This window comes from Dryas octopetala, chromosome 7 (genome assembly GCF_963921425.1).
Source record: "Dryas octopetala chromosome 7, drDryOcto1.1, whole genome shotgun sequence".
NCBI classification, from domain to species: Eukaryota; Viridiplantae; Streptophyta; class Magnoliopsida; order Rosales; family Rosaceae; genus Dryas; species Dryas octopetala.
The window spans coordinates 6,166,498-6,186,082 of record NC_141372.1 but is presented as its reverse complement, the minus strand read 5'-3'; the positions used below and the strand labels follow the sequence as shown (position 1 = coordinate 6,186,082).

Genomic DNA, 19,585 nt, shown 5'->3' with positions numbered 1-19,585 from the left:
ATAATTTTTAAACTAAAAATAATAAGATTCATGTCAATTTTTTATAATTTTGCTTGTCTACATGGATCTTACATAACTAAAAAAGGGTCTCACTCATGCCATATAGGTGTCATGTCAGCTATTTTAAAGGAAAAATTGACAGAGTTAACGGCATAGGGTCTTTTGCAACAACTTTGCGAAGTTCAGGTGGCAAACTGAGAGGATTTAAGTTTCAGGGGGTAAAGTGAAAAAAAGTGTATCTTACAGGGACAATGGTATGAATAAACCTATATTTAAAGACCAATTTTATCCTCGTATCCAATCAAATAAACCCAACTCTCATTTTTCTCTCATAAATCATAATAGAGTTTATTTGGTGCCCATGAGATAACGTGGACGCATGGGTAACGTGGACCCCATACACGTAAGATTTGTTGTCTCAGTGTACATGTAATACCCACGACACGGCGTCGTTACGTAAGACGAACACAACGCAACATAACTAACGCTCCAAAAGTCCAAACGATCAGTCTCACTCCCTTTCTCTCTCTCTGAGCTGGTGCCGGATAACGAGCAGAGACTCCAGGACCGTTGACTTGGTATAGAATCTCTCCAACATAATAAAGAAACAAGCACTAACCGTTTCCTTACCATTTCTGTCATTCTGTGCTCTGATTCTCAGACGGAGAATCCGAAACACAAAGAGAGAGAGAAAGGGTCAGTTGATTCAAAACGATACCGTTTCCTGTTTCGACCCCAATTCAATTCTCCGCCTCATTTCTCTCAGGTAATGTATCCGATACCCATTGGAGTATACTCAATTTTTGGCGTTGGGATTTTGATTATTAAGAACAGTGAGATATATATTTTGTTTAACTTGAAGTCAAATTGTGGTTTTTTCTTACTGAATTTGATTTCAATTTTCAGTTTGCAATTTCATCTCAGGGGATCGGTAATCTTCATTTGCGGCTATGGCTGTCACTGTGAAGCAGATGTCTTCGACAGTTGCCTTTTTTGGTCTACTGTCATTCATATTCGGAGTTATTGCTGAAAACAAGAAGGTAATTCTAACAAACTCCCATGTGTATTTGTGTGTGATTATGTGGTTGCAAATTGTATTCGTTGGTGGACTATTTGTGATGCCTCCTTGAAGGGTTTGAAGGGATTGATGGGTGAGATTGGTGATTCTTGTATTGGATGACTAATTAGTTTCATTGGGGTCCTTGGGTCTTTCCTGGGGTTTTCAGAGATTTGTTGCAATCAACAAGTTGGACTTTTTCTTGTGCAATATTGAAACCTATGCATCATATTCTACAGTGAATTTCTATAGAGTTGAGCCTTGATATTCTACATTAGTCATTCTTGAGTGTTCCTTTGTTCTGCTTTACGAATTTCAATTTAAGCGCACATGTTTTTGAGAGTTGAACCTTGATTTACAAAAGTGTGAAAAAACACGCTAGTTCCAAGTTGAGGGTTAAATACTAACATTGAGTGGCTCTCAGCCCTGCAAATTTTGTTGCGTGTATTTCTAAAAATCCTAGACTGGACGAATTATCTGTTTTTGTGGTTGGAATTAGAAAGTGTAATTTAGCAATTCATATGTCCTAAATTTGCTTCCTCTGTGCACTAGGCAACAATTAATGCTGCCAAGTATGACAAGAATATTGGCTGCTGAATAATTCTGATTGGCAGTCAATGATTGGGTAATCTGATTAATCCCAAAAACAGTAAACAGTTCTTCAGAATAATTATCAGTGTGATAATTAGAGCAGAAGAGTATATCGGGTCCTATTCGTATATTAGCCTTTTTTTCAGTTGCACATATTCTTGGCCACTAACTAGATTCTTTGTTTTCGCCTCTTGGCAGCCTGCATCTGGAACTCCAATCACAGGGAAGGATGTTGTTATCTGCAAGTATCCCTCTGATCCATCAGTTGTCTTGGGATATCTGTCATTTGCATTTCTCCTTGTAACTACAGTGGTTGGCTTCTTGTCACTGTTTTACCCATATAAAGGGAAGTCCCTTCCACAAAGCGCTTTGTTCCGAAGCACTAGTTTCGTTGTATTCTTGAACATCTCTTTGTAAGTATGTTTTTCTGAGTAGCACTTGTGTGTGTGTATAAGCATTTTGATCTTTGACCAGTTCAAGCATGATGATGCTGATGAATCATCATGTTTTTCATTTCCTATATGCAAATGTTGATCCTAAAGCTATAATTCTTTAGTTCTGGATCTGCGGGTGTCATATTTTACACTTCTATTGTCCTTGGATAATCGGTGGGTAAAAGTGGATAATATATCTGTTCACTTTGCAGAAGACTAGTTGACTGAATAAAATTGGGTGTTTTGCAAGTACCCACTTTATCATAACTAGGTGTCATTGACTTGATGAAAGGACTTGCAAGGACCCCTTGCATGGATTCCCTTGATGAAAGAAGACATGGAGGAAATGGTGATATTTGTTTTTTTTAAAAAATCCGGAGTGTTATGAATAGTCATTGATTCCTGGGAAAGGGTTTGAAGAATGGAACCAATTATGTGACATACAATGCATTATGGCATCTATGTAGGAACATCACATCTATTAGAGCAGCTATTCAAGTTGGATATCATATCATATAATATTACTACAATGTATTGTTTTAGCTCACCGTTTTTATCCAGAGATTTTTAATAGTCAATTGTGGCCATATACTCCATCCTCTCTCTCTCTCCCTCTCTAATTGTGTGTCTTTGATGGTGGTGGCATTACACAGGCTTACAGCAGGACTAGCTGCAGCACTGTTGCTATGGACTACAATAACAGAGCAACTTCATTTGTCACGGAACGTTCATCATAATCTTCAAACAGACTGCCCCACTGCCAAGACCGGTCTCCTTGGTGGTGGCGCTTTTGTATCCCTTGATTCATCCCTTTTTTGGTTGGTTGCCCTTATGTTAGCTGACAATGCCCGAGAGGACTACTTTGAGGAGGTTGAAAAGGATGGTCAGGGTGAATATGGACAGGTTTCTGCTGTTGATTTTGATGGACGCGTGAATGCAAAATCAAGTGCTTGAAGTGTGGACCCTTCACAAGAAGGGATTGGATGTCTCTGTTTTCGTTTAGACTCTCTTCCATTTCATATCTATGCTCATAAGCTTGTGGGTCAAGCAACTTTATGCAGTAGAATGGAATGTAAATACTATTCAGAGGATCCTTCTGTACTTCTGTTTGTTGTGGCTGTGGCTTAGGTAATAAGAAATAGGAAAAATTACAGTTTAGTCTTTTTAACATTTTTTATTTGGAAAAAAACCTTATGACTCTTTTTTTTCCCAAATAAAGCTCTTAATTCTTCTAAATAAAGTCTTTTGACCATTGTCTTGTCAAAGAAATATGTCATTATTTTTTTATTTTTTGAGGGTATAGGGTACGAGTTAACTTCATACATTCCTAGGGTATAGAATGAAGTTTGTGGAGGCTACATGTTAGGTTTTAACTCGGAGCCCAAAATTTTAGAATTAAAACCTAATATAAAATCGACAAATAAAATGACCGCCAACCACTCGGCGCTTAGTATGTGTGAAAAAAAAAAAAAAATTGGCCAATATTATATAACATTGAATGATTACAATATTTTTGGACTTTAGTTATAATTTTAAAAGTCATAAAGTTTTATTTAGTAAATTGTAAAATTAAAGGACCTAAATGAAAGTCTCCCTGGAAAAATTAGAGTTTAGTCATTCTAATATTTTTTATTTGAAAAAAAACTTTATGACTTTTTTTTTCCTAAATAAAATCCTTATTTTTTCTAAATAAAGCCCTTTAACCATTGTCTTATCAAATAAATATGTCTTTTTTTTTTTTAAGGTATAGGATACAGGTTTACCTCGTCTTTCTAAGGTATAGCATGAGGTTTATGGAGGCTGCATATTAAGTTTTAACTTTGGAATTTTGGCGGAGCCCAAATTCTCAGAGTTAAAACCTAATATAAAGTTGACAAACTAGGGCTTGAAGAATAAGTAAAAATGCATTTTCCGAACACTCAAAAATAGACGCCGAGCACTCGACGCTTGGTATGTGTGAAAAAAATAGAAATTAATGCACCAATATTATGTAACATAGAATGGTTACAATATTATTGAACTTTAGTTAGAATTTAAAAGCCATAAGACTTTAGTCATTAAATTAAAAAACCAAAGTACCTAAATGAAAGTCTCTCTAAGAAATATGAAGCATGCATACAAACTTTTTAACTTGGTCTCTTCGTTATCTTCGAATACAGAATACTTGTTTTATTTAGCTTCTCGACATGCCTGATCTCAACTTTTTGTGCATAAAGGAAAATTTATTTTAAAGATAATTAGGCTTGGGTACTTTAGAAAAACAGTTTTAAGATGGAGACTGAGGTGTTTTAAAATTTATAAGAAAATTATTTTTATTCATAATAAAGTCCTTTAATTTATAAGAATTTTTTTTAATTCATAATAAAGTCATTTAATTTATAAATTTTTTTAATTCATAATAAAATCATTTTAATTTCTAAAAAAATCCTTTTAATTAATAATAAAGTCCTCTTTCGATTTGAAGGGTATTTCCCTTCCTAGAGTGTAGAGTGGGCTTTTATAGAGGCTGCATATTAGGTTTTAACTTCGGGATTTTGGACGGAACCCAAAATTTCGGAGTTAAAACCTAACATAAAGCCGTCAAAGAAAAAAAATAAAAGAATTTGATTAAAAACCCTAAATCACTATCAGTCTTAATCTAAGAAAGACTTATAAAATGAATTCGACTCTAAGTCTCCTTGTATTTTATAATGCATATCTCTAATGGTGGTGCACCTATGTTGACGAACTTTTCTTTATTTTTTTATCAAATTATTTTAGAAAAGTGGATATTTGAACTAAAAACCTCAATTGTAAGAATAAATGTTCATAACAACTAGAATTATAAGTTCCCACACCTATGTTGACAAGGCGTGGGAACTTATAACCCAAATCTCTTTTGAACTTGCTAATGTTTTCCTCTGCATTAGTTTTTTTTTATTGTTTATTAAAACATGAAAAATTAGCATGGACTATGGAGGCCAATTCCACCTAGAGAAATAAAAATAAAAGACCACAAAAACATATTAATAAAAAAACCATCAGATATATAGGCTAGGAGAATGACTTACCTGAAACGGGGATACCACAACTGATATCCCTCTTTCTCTCTCTCTCTCTCTCTCTCTCTCTCTCTCTCTCTCTCTCTCCTCTCCTTCTGCTCTCTTTCTCTCACCACCGTTACACAAGTCTACCCCTATCACGGGGCAGGCAAGTTATTCTCTATAGGCTAGTTAAAATCAATTGGGCTTGGTTCTCAAGCTGGGCTTTAACCCGGGTTACTCACCAGGGTCTAATTACACAGCCCAAAACCAAATCCAAATCTAACCATTAAACATTGGGTTAAATCCTGCTACCGAAAACCCTAGTCTAACTCCCAACCACCGCAACACCCTATTTAAAGGCGGCATTCGTTTCTTTCAGTTGACACTTGACAGCAATCAAAACCCCTCCAAAACCCTGTTCTCTCCTAACCCTCACTCTCACTCTAAAACCAGTTGTCGTAGAGAGAGAAAGTAAAGTTCGGAGTTGGAGCAAAAATGCCGCTCGGGGAGAGAACAGGGGACAAGAGCGAATCTCGGTACTGCGGCATAGAGACGGAGTTCAACGATGACATGCCTCACGTCCTCGCCTTCAATCTCTCCCATGGCTCCTTCGATTTCGTCGTCGCTACTCTGGTCCGTACTTTGATTCCATTGGGTTCTTCTTTGTACGTGTAGAAATGAATGATCAGTGTTCCTAAGCATTTAGTATATAACGCTTGTATGGTGGCTACTTAGCCAGTCACATATCGGCTTATCAGCTGCTCTTTTTGTGTGAATGGTCAGTAAGCTCACCTATAACAATGCTGCGTTGGTGGCTGGTCCGGTGCAGCTGCTCGACTATGCGGCTTCACCCTACGCCGCCAACTACATTCATGCTAAATTATACTTTAAATAATGTGTTCTATTTTTTTACTGGTCGGTGGTTCGTGTTTACCTGTCAATTATTTGTGGGTATGCATTGAATTATATACTTTTGTTTCCCTATTACTTGTTTCATTTGTTTCTTCTTTGTATGTTTAGAATTGATTGATCAGTGTTCCAAAGCATTTGTTGTCTAACGCCTTTATACGGTGGCTAATTAGCCAGTCACATATCGGCTTATCAGCTGCTCTTTTTGTGTGAATGGTCAGTAAGCTCACCTATAACAATGCTGCGTTGGTGGCTGGTCCGGTGCAGCTGCTCGACTATGCGGCTTCACCCTACGCTGCTAACTACATTCATGCCAACTTATACTCTAAATAATGTGTTCTATGTTTTTTACTGGTCGGTGGTTCGTGTTTACCTTTCAATTATTTGTGGGTATGCATTGAATTATATACTTCTGTTTCCCTATTTCTTGTTTCATTTGTTTCTTCTTTGTATGTTTAGAATTGATTGATCAGTGTTCCAAAGCATTTGTTGTCTAACGCCTTTATACGGTGGCTAATTAGCCAGTCACATATCGGCTTAACAGCTGCCCTTTTTGTGTGAATGGTCAGTAAGCTCACCTATAACAATGCTGTGTTCGTGGCTGGTCCAGTGCAGCTGCTCGACTATGTGGCTTCACTCTACGGCCGCTAACTACATTCATGTCCATTTCTACTCTAAATAATTGGAAATGTCGCTGAATTAATGAATTTGTTTGAATATTTTATGCTACTTGTCTGTTTTACGGATCATTGGTTGCTGTTTACTTCTCAATTATTTGTGGGTATGCATTGAATTGTATATTTTTTTCCTTGTAGTAATTTGTGTTTCTATGTTTGCTCATGGTGGCTAATTAGCCAATCACATATGGTCAGAGATGGCTGCTGTTTGTGTGAATGGTCAGTAAGCTCACCTAAAGTAACGCTTTGTTGGTGGCCTTCAGACTAGTGAAGCATAACTCTGGTTTTACCTTTAGGCTATCAACTACATTGTTAAGTTTTTGTTACCTTTGTAATTGTCTTATCCTTTGAAATGCATTCAACATGTAGTATCGTAATATGGCTTCTTGGAGTTGGTTTGACTTATCTGATGGCTCGTTTGGTCTTGAATGCCCTCTTTATTAGATGGATGCATTACATGTTTGTGTGCTCACTGTGCTGTTAATTTTCTGGCTTGTGTTCAGTATCTTGCTAATGCTTGCATCCCTAAGGTGTTTGTATGTGTATGTTTATTCTTTTTCCTTTCTCCCTTTCTTTGTCCTCTGATGCACAATTTGGAAAAGGGGTAGTGATTCTTGTTTGGCCTCATAATGTAGATGAATCCTGCATACCGTCCAAGCTTAATGCAAAAAGATAGTGGATGCTCTGATGTTCTGCCATTTGCTGGGTCAGACTTGGTTTTGAGCCCTGCCCAATGGAGCAGTCATGTCGTGGGTATGAACTTCTATAGACAATGTTACAGTGTTTCCTTCATGGGTTGATGGTTAAACTGTCTAAGTCTAGCTTTTGTGGTTACTTTTCTGTGGAATTTCTCTTCTTTATTCTGAATGATTTCTTGGCTCTTGTAAGCTAATGCTTTCATCTATTTTATTTTTGTGCATCTAGTCTACGATTTCAGTAGATAAGATTATCTGTTTGTAACTTTGTAAGTAAATGTATTTATGTTTATTTTTTACTAATAATTTGTCTGGATAAAAGCAAATTTGTCGGGTCAAGATCCGGATACCCGAGTCATAAAAAAAAAAAAAAAACCTTATGTTCTGTTTACTTTTTTAAACCATATTTTTTCATTGCATCGTAATACCTTGATTGCTCATACTGGTTCGAATTTTTTCAGGAAAAATTAGCTCATGGATTGACTTGGATTCTGAAGACGAGATCGTCCGGGGAGATTCTGAAACTACCTTAAAGCAAGAGATAGCATGGGCTTCTCATTTGTCCCTGCAGGTGTGTTTTCATCATCATGTTGTAAAATATTTGAATTTCTATCACAGGCCATGTTGAAAATTTCCTGTGTGTTATTTCCTACGCCAAATTGGTTTTGTTGTTTGTTTTTCTGGCTTTTTATTGTCACGTATTGCTTGGTGCAGGCCTGCCTTCTTCCGGCTCCGAAGGGAAATATCTGTGCTAATTATGCTAGGTGTGTCAATCAGATATTGCAGGGCGTAAACAGTATGCAGGTGCCATTGTTGATCCAAATCACTTTGCTGTTTTCCTCCTCTTTGTGTATTCTACTATTCTACTATTCGAGCTAATTGTTTTTCTCATTTCTTGTTGTTTTTAATTAAAGCTGTGGCTTCGGATTCCATTGGCCAAGACTGACAATGACACCATGGATGCAAACTCGGGTAATTTGGTGAGTAATGTCTCTTCTGATTATGCTTAGGTCTTGTGCACGATGATTAACATGCTAGAGGATAAACCTCATTTTCCTTTCATTTTTTTTCCCTTGCAGGATGATTCTTGGGAGATTTGGAATTCATTTCGTCAGTTATGTGAACATCATAGTCAATTGTCCATTGCCCTTGATGTTTTGTAAGTTTAACAATGACCTTTCTCTGTTATATTTTGATTAATTTGCGATTTTCTCAATTGTGCCTTTTGTAGCTTTTATATTCTTCAAATTGTAATCAAAATGTATTTTTTCATTAGGAGTTCGTTACCTTCTGCAAACTCACTAGGACGTTGGTTTGGGGAGTCTATTAGAGCAGCCATATTTAATACCGATGTAATTATATGCTGAGGAGTATTACTCAAATTACTTATTGCTTGTTGGTTCAGTGGCTGCTTAATTTTCTAACATTGCTCATGTTGATTTGCCAGTGCTTTCTAACAAATGCACGGGGTTATCCATGTCTATCAAAGCGTCACCAAACGCTAGTTACCAGGTTTTTCAATCATTCTATACAGGTATTCATGAATTAGTTATCAACTGTATTTCTATGCTATGTTGACGTTCCTTCTCCACTTTCCCTGCACTTGCAGTGTACTTTATACTTTAGGGAGACATCATCAGTTTTAGATCTTATGATCAACTTCCTGCAATGTTTGCTAATCTTTATCATTGGAAATTTAATTTCAGATAATTATGTCCGGAGAATCGGCACACAGTATTCCCAGGATCAATTCAGACTTAGCTGCCAATAATAATGATAATAATGTTGATGGTAAGACCCTACCTTCGGTTTACAAGTGCATTGTCCTGAATACTGTTAGTAGCTCATTGAAGCAGTAATAATTTCTTTCAAAAGTAATTGTACTGTTTGGGTTAAGTAAAGCTAGGCCATTATTTGTACATTGGTTCCTTTTAAAGTGGTTCTGATTGCCTGTCATGACCAGTTGCACATAAGTGCTTCTGATTGGCTTTTAAAGTGCTACCTTTTGTTCCTTAAAAGATATTTTCTTTAATTTTGAACCTTAGGAGTCATATAGATGCAGATGCAAACTTGAAGGAAACCATATAATGGCAAGTCATTTACAGATTAATCCCACTGACACAAAGATCAAGAAACAAACTATAAGATGCCTAGGCCTAGAAAAACACTTTCAGATTAATCCCACTGACACAAAGATCAAGAAACAAACTATAAGATGCCTAGGCCTAGAAAAACACTTTCAGATTAACACAATGAATTGTCATAAAGCCATTACCCCAAGCATAGAAGCATATGTCCAATTGTTTAAAAGCATTCTTGGCCTTCAGGTTTACAGAAACATCCCCTGAGGCCGTATTTGGATTATGTTGGTTATCTCTACCAAAGGATGGATCCCCTTCCTGATCAAGAACGGTTTGAGGTCTCTCTCTCTCTCTCTCTCTCCCCTTCTCTCTCCCCCTTTGTGTGTGTGTGCATGCACACCTTGGAACAGGGTTGTAATTTTTTCCCAGATACTATATTTATTTGACCACTCAGTCTCTTATGCCAGCTTGGTTACAGGGATTTCTTGCAGTCACCCTTGCAGGTATGGTTTCCTTGCAGTCTTGTATTATTATCATCTTTCTACTAGTATGTTCATTGAACATTGCTTTTACATTTGTTGAAATATCACATCCTACATTTTCAGTCTTACATGTAGCAATTTCTCATCATCTTGTAATGTAAACACAAGTTAGGCTAATTCTTCTATTTTTATGCAGCCTCTCATGGATAATCTAGAGGCTCAGACATATGAGACATTTGAGAAGGACACAATGAAATACATTCAGGTATGCATACAGTTGGTTAATAAAAGCATAAATAATCTTTTAAACATTTTTTGTATCATTATTTTTTTTGTTGGTGTGTGTGCCATGGTAGTGGGGGATGATAAGGGGTTTGAAGTGCTTTATTTAATAAGGGGACAATTTGGACTTTGTTGGTTTTTTGTTTTTTTTTTTGTTTTTGTGGGAGGGTGTTTTCTTTTGAAAAGTAAGACACTGACATTGCAATTTCTAGAACGTTGCTTACCTGTTGCTTCAAATGGTTGCTAGTGACTGGTTTTTATATTGTTTACAATTGTAATAATTTATTTGCGCCTTTTCTAGTACCAAAGGGCAATCTGTAAAGCATTACAGGACAGAGTTCCAGATGAAAAGGCATCTTCATTAACCACCGTAAGCTGCTTACTTGTTATTGAATAGTTTGATTTTTTCCCCTTACTGAATGGTCTTTTACTAAGTTTGATGACAGAAGATACGGACATTCCTTACTTGCTTTTTCCATTTGTGGCAAGGTATTGATGGTTGTAGGAGCAGGACGTGGACCTCTTGTAAGGGCATCATTGCAGGTCCCTACCTCTACCTCTACCTAAACCTACATACTGGATTTTACCTATAACAATGCACTCTTCTATTGCTCTTGTTCATATTGTAGGCAGCAGAAGAAACTGGGCGCAGGCTTAAAGTCTATGCTGTGGAAAAAAATCCAAATGCAGTTGTTACACTTCATGTGAGTTGCAAATTCTCCTTATTGTACTTCTAACTGTGAACTTGCAAAGTTAATGTTTCTGGGTTGTGCAAGCCATCGTACTGTACATCAATTCTAAATATGGGTTCTGTGGCTGACAAATGTTGAGGGAAAATTGCTTGGTTGCTATTTTTTTTTTGTTTTTCACCTGAAAGGCCTACTTTTTTGTGTGTGTATGTGTGTGTTTGAGGTCTGCTTGATGCGTAATAGATGGTGAAATGTTCATGGTTACTATGTTTATACTACAAGGCACATAGTCATGTTTTTAAAGGCTGAACTTTGTTCAGTGTAACACTGTAACTTATTAATCCATGAAAAGGTCTATATGGGTATTTGTTTGAAGTAGATTTCCCCTTTGTGCCATGGTCCACATTTATATATTGACGAGTCTGTGTTTGTTGGAGCAGAGCTTGGTTAAACTAGAGGGGTGGGAAAACATTGTTTCCATAATTTCAAGTGATATGCGTTACTGGGATGCTCCTGAGAAAGCCGATATTTTGGTATGCAAGTATTCTTATGATTAATTATCGTTTTTTTTTTTGGTTATCCTTTTTGTTTTCCGTGATACTATTGCCTCAAATTGCGTTATAGGTTAGTGAATTATTGGGTTCTTTCGGTGATAACGAGCTGTCTCCTGAGTGTCTTGATGGAGCCCAGAGACTTTTGAAGGAGGATGGAATCTCAATACCTTCATCGTACGTATACTTTTTTTTTCCTTTCTTTTAAAGTGTTGCACCAAGGTGTTGTCCACTTGGGAGCTGACCAAAAGTCGGTGTTGACTAATGATCTGGATATCTTGTTGGGAAATTATTCCGATTTCTTCAGAAATCTGGTAATCTAAGTGATCAACATCAATCCTTTAGAAAATCAATTCTCAGAGTTTTCTGCTTTAGTGTTTTGTTCTAAAAGGCCAATATGCTTCTTTTCAGGTACACGAGTTTCATCCAACCGGTGACTGCTTCGAAGCTTTTCAATGATGTATGCCTGTGTCTTTGTGCCAAAGATGTCCCAATTTTGTCTTTTTTGAAGATTCAATAGCAACTTCTTCTGGTTATTTTGTAGGTTAAGTCACATAAAGATGTTGCACACTTTGAAACTGCTTATGTTGTTAAATTGCACAAAATTGCAAGACTTGCTCTTCCTCAACCTGTGAGTTATTCCCACTTGGCTCACTTGTTTGTGTTAATTTTCATTGTTTATATCCATAGATCATTTTATAGAGTAATAGTTTGAGCAAGAAAACTTGATTTATTGTTTTTAGCATCATTAACCTTTTCCACCAAAATAGGTGTTCACGTTTACTCATCCAAATTTCTCAACTGACAAAAGCAATAACCGGTACACGAAGTTGCAGTTTGAAATACCTAGTGATACTGGGTCAGCCATGGTTCATGGTATGTGGTGGCATAGTTTTTTTTTTTTTAGTGAATATAACTATTCCTGAATGATCATAGAAAAGCATTAGTGTGTTGCATTTTGTTGATGTGACTAAATTCTCCTCTGATTGTGCTGCTGACACATGGATGACCATCATGTGCCGTAATGTAGGAAATTTCAAAATTATGAAAGGTTCACATTAAAATCCAAATAACACCAATCAATTAGTAGATGTGAATTGTGTTTTGGGGTTGAATAGTAAGGAATGTTTTTTTCTTTATTGCACCTGCCATGTTTATGTATTGCTACTTATATTTGGTTCTTTGAGCAGACTAAGGAACCATCCGCCTCTATTTATACTAGGATAAACACATATGGACACACACAGACACTCACATTTAGTTAATAAAATGTTGTATTAAGAAATTTCTAATTGACTATTTTCCTGTGCCTTTAGGATTTGCTGGCTATTTTGATGCAACACTATACAAAGAAGTTCATCTAGGCATTGAACCGTCAACATCAACACCAAACATGTTTAGCTGGTATGGGATTCATACTATCATTGTCTCTCTCATCTTTTATGCTTTGGTTTTTCTTTCCAATCAATAAAATATTTCGTAGTTTCGGCCGTCTATTTGTTTATGAGCTCAGATATCTGAAAATTTTCGTCATTTTGTCCTCCTATGGTAGTTTTGTTCTTTTTTCTTGGTTATGCTATAAGCAGTAAACAAAGCAAATATAGCTAAAACTTATGTTGTATTTGTATGGCCTACATGCTGTTTATCATCTAGATGAACCTAAAATTTAATGATTTATCTTTCTCTATAAATCACTGCAACATGGACCTTGTATGTTGTTTTACTCAGGTTTCCAATATTTTTCCCACTAAGGACACCAATTTGGCTGCGTCCTGGTTCTTCTCTTGAAGTACATTTTTGGCGCTGTTGTCGTCCTAGCAAGGTAAACAATTCATACCCTAAGCACGACCACCAAAAAGGGGGTTCACCCTGAAGCAAGGCCACTTGTATCCATATTCCATAGGCATAATCTTGTCTTGAGCATAAAATTATTTTAATTCTGCATCTCTTTCTTTCTGAGTTTGTACATTTTGATGGAGTTATGAGTTGCTATCTATGGATGAAATGCAGGTTTGGTATGAATGGTGTGTGACATCACCCTGCAGCTCACCCATTCACAACAGCAATGGACGTTCTTATTGGGTTGGGCTCTAGGGTTGCTCGATTTTACATATAGACGCAAGGAGGCAAAAGCCGGTATTCCAATTTCCATATGCATACAAAAGATAGCAGAGCTAAGCGTTTGATCTGTCCATCCCAGAGCAACTAATACATCTACCCCCACCTGAAATTGGTGATGGTGAAAGTATTTTGGGTGCCCCCCAGATCTGGGGAAAATTACACCCGGATGCATGCAGGCTTGTCTCTGTGGTGGTGCATTTGTTTGTATTCAAAATATAAGCCAATAGCAATGTATATTGAATTGTTAAGATTTTGACTTTTGTGCTTTGTATGCATAAAGATGAGATATTGTAGTCACTTGATTAGAGATGAAACGTTTCAGCACTTGGCAGTGTTTTCATCGTCTGTCCCATCTGTACTACGTGCGTGCATGTTCCTTTATTTAACAGGGGAAATCGCATGCAAGGGGTTAAAGTGTTGAACTGTTGAAGGAAGGTGTCGGCTTTGTTACGCTTGAATTGAAGCATGGTCCTCTATAAAAAAACAACTAAAACATATAAACGTTACCAAATGGGTTCTTTTTTGTTTTTGGCCGCTTACCAAATGGGTTATTGATTTTCAATTTTACCCTCATTGTTCTTTATTTGTTTTTTTTTTTTCTTAAAAATTGAGAAAAATTCATAAATTAAAAAATTAAGTAAATTACTCTAAAATCGCCCTTAATGATAAAACAAACTTGCTTAAAGCTCATGTTATGTCATGTTATGTGTTTTTAGCTCCAACTCCAAGCGCTCCTTGGGGTTTTTGTTTTTAAATGAAAAAATTGTCACTGTCACACAATGAAAATTTATAAGGTGATTTTGCAATTTAAATAGATATTATCGCAAAGTGATTGCTACTGTTGGACAATGATAATTATGGTATTTTTCGTTTTGGACTTTAAAAAAAAAACCCTAAAGTATTTAACAAAATTTAAATTTTTTTAGATTGGTATGTTATTGTTTTCTAAATTTTGTTATTTTTTTTTTAAGTTTTTAAGCAATAAAATTGTATAAAGCAATGAGAAGTAAACAAATTAAAATTTTATGAGCAAGGGTGGCAACTGGCAACTAGCAACACATACCTTTATCCTAAATTATCGGGCACATTCAAATGGGTTTAAGGTTGAATCATATACAAAATTTGGGGCCGTCTCATTCATTATTTTTTCTTTTTTATTTGGAGGGAGATTTGAATGTGAAATCTCTTCTACCCAAAGGAAGAAAAATATCACTAGACTACTAGTTGGTGTCTCATTCATTGTGCGACTTTAATCATTGTGTTTGTGTAGCTTGTGTCAAATTCAATCATGAAATGCCTTGTTGTTCACATTTTGTCCCTAGGCAACAGTGCAACACTTTTATGTTCTCTCGTGATTCTTTGCTATAAAATTGTCTCCTCTTGTAGGGTTTGCATTTTCAAATAATCTAAACAAATTTGGGCTTGCTCGAATTCGGCCCGAAATCGGCCCAATTTCATGGGATAAACTCGGGCTGTGAATCGTGGCCCACCGCCGATGTAACAAGAAAATAAAAACGTGAAAAAAATCATAAATCTATCTATTCCCCTCCGCCTGTAATACGAAGAGAAGAGAGCGAGTGAGTTTCAACCAAGACGACCATCCAAACGAGCCGGTAAGCCTTCCAGGCTCTCTGTTTGTTTCCCAGGAAAATGAATTTGTCGCCATTTTTCGTTTTCTGCTTGATTTAGATCTGGTAGTATTCAATCTAGGTTTTGGTAAGTTAATTTTAGTAAAATTGTTTTTCGAACTTCGAATGCGAAATGATTGATTTACTCAGTTGTGGTTTGAGATAGTGAATTTTGTGGTTTTGTGATTGATTGAACAGTGAAGGAGCGAGATGTACAACGGAATAGGGTTACAGACTCCAAGGGGGTCGGGGACCAATGGCTATATCCAGACCAACAAGTTCTTCATCAAATCGAGGACAGGAAAGGTCGCCGAAAGCTCCAGAGGCTTTGAGGGGGACCAGGGCATGGCCGGTGTCTCGAAGAAGGCGAACAGAGACATCCTCGAGCATGATCGCAAGCGCCAGATTCAGCTCAAGCTTGTGGTGCTCGAGGATAAGCTGACCGATCAAGGTTTTACGGAGGCTGAGATCGCTGATAGGCTCGAGGAGGCTCGCAAGACTTTGGAAGCCGCGGCTGCATCGGAGGAGATTGGTGGACCCACTGCCATAGTAGTCGGCGACAAGAAGTAATAATATAGCTCTTTTTTTGGTGAAAGTATGAAAAGTTGATAAATGATTGCATCTTTGAATAATATGTTTTTCCTAATTAGTGTCGTTTAGTGCTTCTCTTGGTATTAGTAGGTAGGAAAATTTAATCTGTTTTGGTTTTGTATATAGGTTAGTGCTCAATAAGAATGTGATTAAAGCATGTGTAATTGAGGAATGAGCAGCCTCCTTTCTGCCCTTGATGCTTGGTTGTGTTTCCAGTTGTACCTGTGGTTTTGATATGGAAGTATACTTTCTATTTGTAACTGGGATTTATATGTAAAAAATATAAAATTGGAGATTGAAAACTAGATCAAAGTGAAATATGACATTTGGTAGGCTATGGAATTTTGATCAACCCTATGTATTTGTCACTTGACCAGGGTTTCAGATACACAGACCCACCAAATTGCTGCTAGGAAGGAGAAGCAGATGGAAACATTAAGAGCTGCTCTTGGACTAGGCGCATCTGAATCCGCAGAAAGAAATACTGATGACATTGATGATGGACTGAATCAGATCCAGAAGAATGGTCTAAATGGTGATAGAAAACATCATGAGAGAAGTGAGCATGCATTTTTGGACAGGGATTATGGGTCGAAGAAACATGCGGAGGAAAAGCAGAAAGTTGAAAAAGATGCCAAAAAAAAGAGTGTTAAAGAATCTAGGCGGAGCAAGAAGGAAGAAAGTAGGAAGAGAAGGCATAAGTATGATTCTTCTGATACAGATAGCAGTGATAGGCATCCAAAAGCTGATAAAAAGAAGCGTCGAGGAAGTAGCAGCAGTGACGAAGATGACTCTGAAGTTGATATTGACAAGAAGCGCAAGGTTGCAAAGAAGCAGAAGAAACATAGGAACAAAAATACTGATAATTCTGATTCTGATCCTGCTACCAGTGATGATGATGCTGAGGACCGTTCCAGAAAGAAAGTTGAGAAATACAAAAAACATCTTAGGAGGCATGAGTCAGATGAAAGTGATTCTGAAGTTGATGTTGACAGGAAGCAGAAGGTTGCAAGGAAGCATAAAAAAAGCAGAAACAATGACATTGATGTCTCTGATTCTGCTACCAGTGATGATGATGCTGAGGACCGTTCCAGAAAGGAAGTTGAGAAATACAAAAAACCTCATAGGAGGCATGATTCAGATGCAAGTGATTCTGAAGTTGAAGCTGACAAGAAGCGGAAGGTTGCAAATAAGCATAAAAAAAGCAGAAACAATGACACTGAAGATTCTGATTCTGCTACCAGTGATGATGCTGAGGAGAGACCCAGAAGGGAAGTTGAGAAATCCAGACAACCTCGTAGGAGGCATGATTCGGATAATGATTCTGGTTTTGTTGATGGCTTGCCAAAGAGTAGAATTGAAAAGGGGAAACAACATGTGAAACCAAACAGGCAGCATGATTCTGGGGATGAGTCTGATTCTGACAGCAGGATGGAAAGGAAAAAAAGTGAAGTCGAGAAGCAGAGGAGTCATCAGGGTAGCCGCAGGGTAGAGAGAGATGATTTTGATGTTGAGAATCGTTATAAAGCCAACAATGTTAGAAGTGTAGAGGGCAGAAAAAAGTATGAGGTGGATAGTGAATCTGACTATGAAAGATCCAGAAAAAGTAGAAGTGCAATAACGGAGAAGAGTAGAGGTAGTGGCAGGAACGATACTGTTGACAAGGAACCTGACTCCAGCAACGGTAGGAAAGCCAGGAAGGTGAATGAGGGAAGACAGAAATCAATTGATAGTGATAAAAGCATCAGTGATGATTCCCATGAGGGAAGCAGTGATAGTGCTAGTGACTACGAATACAATAGGGCTAAGAAGAATAAGCCTTCAGTTAAAAGCTATAGTGGACTTGGAGATGATGTCAAAAAAAGAGGTGAACAAAGTGGTAATGGATCAGGTCTTGAAGAGAAAGCACTAAAATCTAGTGCAGTTGAAGGTGATGAAAGAAGTCGTTGGAATGATGACGACAGATACCGGAACAGGTATGATCAGAAGTATTCAGGATCGTCAAGAATTGGAGGAGGGCGTGATGATGCGAGTGTAGAACGTGAGGACAGAGAACCACAATGGGGTAGCAGGAGAAGTAATCGGGATTACGAAGAGCATGGAGGACTTAGAAGGCACAACAAGGATGATGAGGAGCATAGAGGGAGAAAGCATGGAAGGGATGAAGAGGATCTTGGAGGACGTGGAAGGCAAAACAAGGATGGAGAGCATAGAGGAAGGAAGCATGGAAGAGATCAAGAGGATCTTGAATACAGAAGGAATGGAGAAGACTATGAAGAGGATCTTGGAGGACATGGAAGGCAAAACAAGGATGGAGAGCATAGAGGAAGGAAGCATGGAAGAGATCAAGAGGATCTTGAATACAGAAGGAATGAAGAAGACCATGAAGAGGAGCGTGGAAACAGAAGGCATGGAAAAATGGAGGAAGAGTGGGAAAATAAGGATATTGAGAGGGATAGACACATGGATAACAAGAGAGGAAAATATGATGATTCTAGATCAAGTGAGAGAAGAAGGCATGAAAATGACAAACATAATGAAGAGGAACGTAAATACAGAAGGCATGGAGAAGATGTTGAAGAGGACCGAGGAAATAGAAGGTATGGAAAAGTGGAGGAAGAACGACAAAATAAGGGTATTGAGAGGGATAGACACATGGATTACAAGAGAACAAAATATGATGATTCCAGATCAAGTGAGAGAAGAAGATACGAAAATGACAAACATAATGATGGTCGGACCAGGCATCGAGACTGATTTTGTGGTAAGTTATACTATCCTTTATTAAACTTAACATGCAATGTTTATTAAAAGGCTTTTGAATTTTGTACCATTTAAATGTTTTGAAGTTCATATACAAACATGAGCATCCCTTTTATGCAATAGAAATGGATGAGTACATTCAGCTGTCATTATCGGGAAGACCTGACAATGCCATGCATCTTGTCACTGAAAAACCGAATAGGTTACTGTTCAAACATACTGGTTTCTTTGGGAGTTAATTGTGGCATTATGTTGCTATAGCAGTGGCAGTTGGATTTAGTGTCGGAAAAGTCAGCTCCCTCAAGTCCATTTTTGATTCTTTGCAACTCAACTATCACAATATTACCTTCATTGGCTTTTAATGTTGGTTATAAAATGGAATGTGTTTGTGTTTGCAGGGTTCATTGAGTCAAAGCTTGCTAAACATAATCAGCGGTTGAGAGCTGAGCTGATTGTGCCTCTGATAATGGAGATGGAGTATTTTTGCCTGACGAGCAGTGGCGAAGATGTGCTGGGGGCTATGGGCTCTACCGACCCGTCCATCACTTTTTTATTGATAATGAATTTTGTTTTGGCATGTATTGATAATGGACTTGATAAATATAGTATTAAACTTGCTAAGTTTGTTTTAATCCCAGGATTTGGTCATTTTGTTTTTTTCATCTCTTTACCTTTTTTTTTTTTTTTACGCAATGATGTCTTTTATCCATTTGAAAAATATATATGGATGTAAAAGTGGCATATTCACAGCATCTTGAAATATTCGTATTTGGATCCTCTACTATTCCCTTCTCTTAAAATTATGTAGTACTGTTCATTTTTAAATTATCTTCAAAGATTATTTTTACAAAAAATTATCAAAATTGAAAATAATCGAAAATTATTTGGTTAGAAAATTGTTTGTTTATCTAATTTTTATTGAATAAATAAACAGTAAGTATAATTGTTATTAAAATAGTATATTTATTTGATAACAGTTACATAAATAAATAATTTTTAATTTGATTAATT

The 19,585-nt window shown here is 37.0% G+C and overlaps 3 protein-coding genes across 4 annotated transcripts; all 3 read left to right on the top strand.

Moving 5' to 3' along the window:
• The first annotated feature begins 508 nt into the window (after positions 1-508).
• LOC147279014 (keratin-associated protein (DUF1218)) lies at positions 509-3,240 on the top strand. 2 transcript variants are annotated; one of them, XM_086252618.1, is made up of 4 exons: positions 509-766; positions 925-1,040; positions 1,847-2,061; positions 2,736-3,240. In XM_086252618.1, the coding sequence occupies exons 2-4, from the start codon at positions 951-953 to the stop codon at positions 3,034-3,036; spliced, it is 606 nt and encodes a 201-aa protein (XP_086108744.1). In that variant the 5' UTR covers positions 509-766; positions 925-950; the 3' UTR covers positions 3,037-3,240. The 2 variants fall into 2 exon arrangements, with proteins under 2 accessions (XP_086108744.1, XP_086108743.1); XM_086252617.1 differs by having other exon boundaries at positions 510-766; positions 907-1,040.
• A 2,218-nt stretch (positions 3,241-5,458) lies between these two features.
• SKB1 (SHK1 binding protein 1) lies at positions 5,459-13,972 on the top strand. Its single transcript, XM_086250448.1, has 23 exons — positions 5,459-5,738; positions 7,327-7,444; positions 7,848-7,957; positions 8,101-8,190; positions 8,301-8,366; positions 8,466-8,545; positions 8,663-8,738; positions 8,834-8,920; positions 9,093-9,177; positions 9,714-9,805; positions 9,935-9,970; positions 10,146-10,214; positions 10,533-10,601; positions 10,721-10,774; positions 10,861-10,935; positions 11,361-11,453; positions 11,545-11,648; positions 11,883-11,931; positions 12,016-12,102; positions 12,242-12,347; positions 12,788-12,875; positions 13,200-13,293; positions 13,482-13,972. Exons 1-23 carry the CDS (start codon positions 5,601-5,603, stop codon positions 13,563-13,565), a joined length of 1,950 nt encoding a protein of 649 aa, XP_086106574.1. The 5' UTR covers positions 5,459-5,600; the 3' UTR covers positions 13,566-13,972.
• A 1,140-nt stretch (positions 13,973-15,112) lies between these two features.
• On the top strand, positions 15,113-19,236 carry LOC147279012 (pre-mRNA-splicing factor). The gene is made up of 4 exons (XM_086252379.1): positions 15,113-15,205; positions 15,419-15,786; positions 16,189-18,575; positions 18,973-19,236. Exons 2-3 carry the CDS (start codon positions 15,431-15,433, stop codon positions 18,566-18,568), a joined length of 2,736 nt encoding a protein of 911 aa, XP_086108505.1. The 5' UTR covers positions 15,113-15,205; positions 15,419-15,430; the 3' UTR covers positions 18,569-18,575; positions 18,973-19,236.
• The last annotated feature ends 349 nt before the right edge of the window (positions 19,237-19,585 follow it).

Excerpts from the sequence above, each read along its gene's own strand:
- LOC147279014 (XM_086252618.1), top strand. The coding sequence starts at position 951 with ATGGCTGTCACTGTGAAGCAGATGTCTTCGACAGTTGCCTTTTTTGGT. Across the intron at positions 1,041-1,846 it reads TTATTGCTGAAAACAAGAAG|CCTGCATCTGGAACTCCAAT; the intron begins GTAATTCTAACA and ends GCCTCTTGGCAG. Across the intron at positions 2,062-2,735 it reads GTATTCTTGAACATCTCTTT|GCTTACAGCAGGACTAGCTG; the intron begins GTAAGTATGTTT and ends GGCATTACACAG.
- SKB1 (XM_086250448.1), top strand. The coding sequence starts at position 5,601 with ATGCCGCTCGGGGAGAGAACAGGGGACAAGAGCGAATCTCGGTACTGC. Across the intron at positions 10,215-10,532 it reads ACACAATGAAATACATTCAG|TACCAAAGGGCAATCTGTAA; the intron begins GTATGCATACAG and ends CGCCTTTTCTAG. Across the intron at positions 12,348-12,787 it reads TGGGTCAGCCATGGTTCATG|GATTTGCTGGCTATTTTGAT; the intron begins GTATGTGGTGGC and ends CTGTGCCTTTAG.
- LOC147279012 (XM_086252379.1), top strand. The coding sequence starts at position 15,431 with ATGTACAACGGAATAGGGTTACAGACTCCAAGGGGGTCGGGGACCAAT. Across the intron at positions 15,787-16,188 it reads ATAGTAGTCGGCGACAAGAA|GGTTTCAGATACACAGACCC; the intron begins GTAATAATATAG and ends TCACTTGACCAG.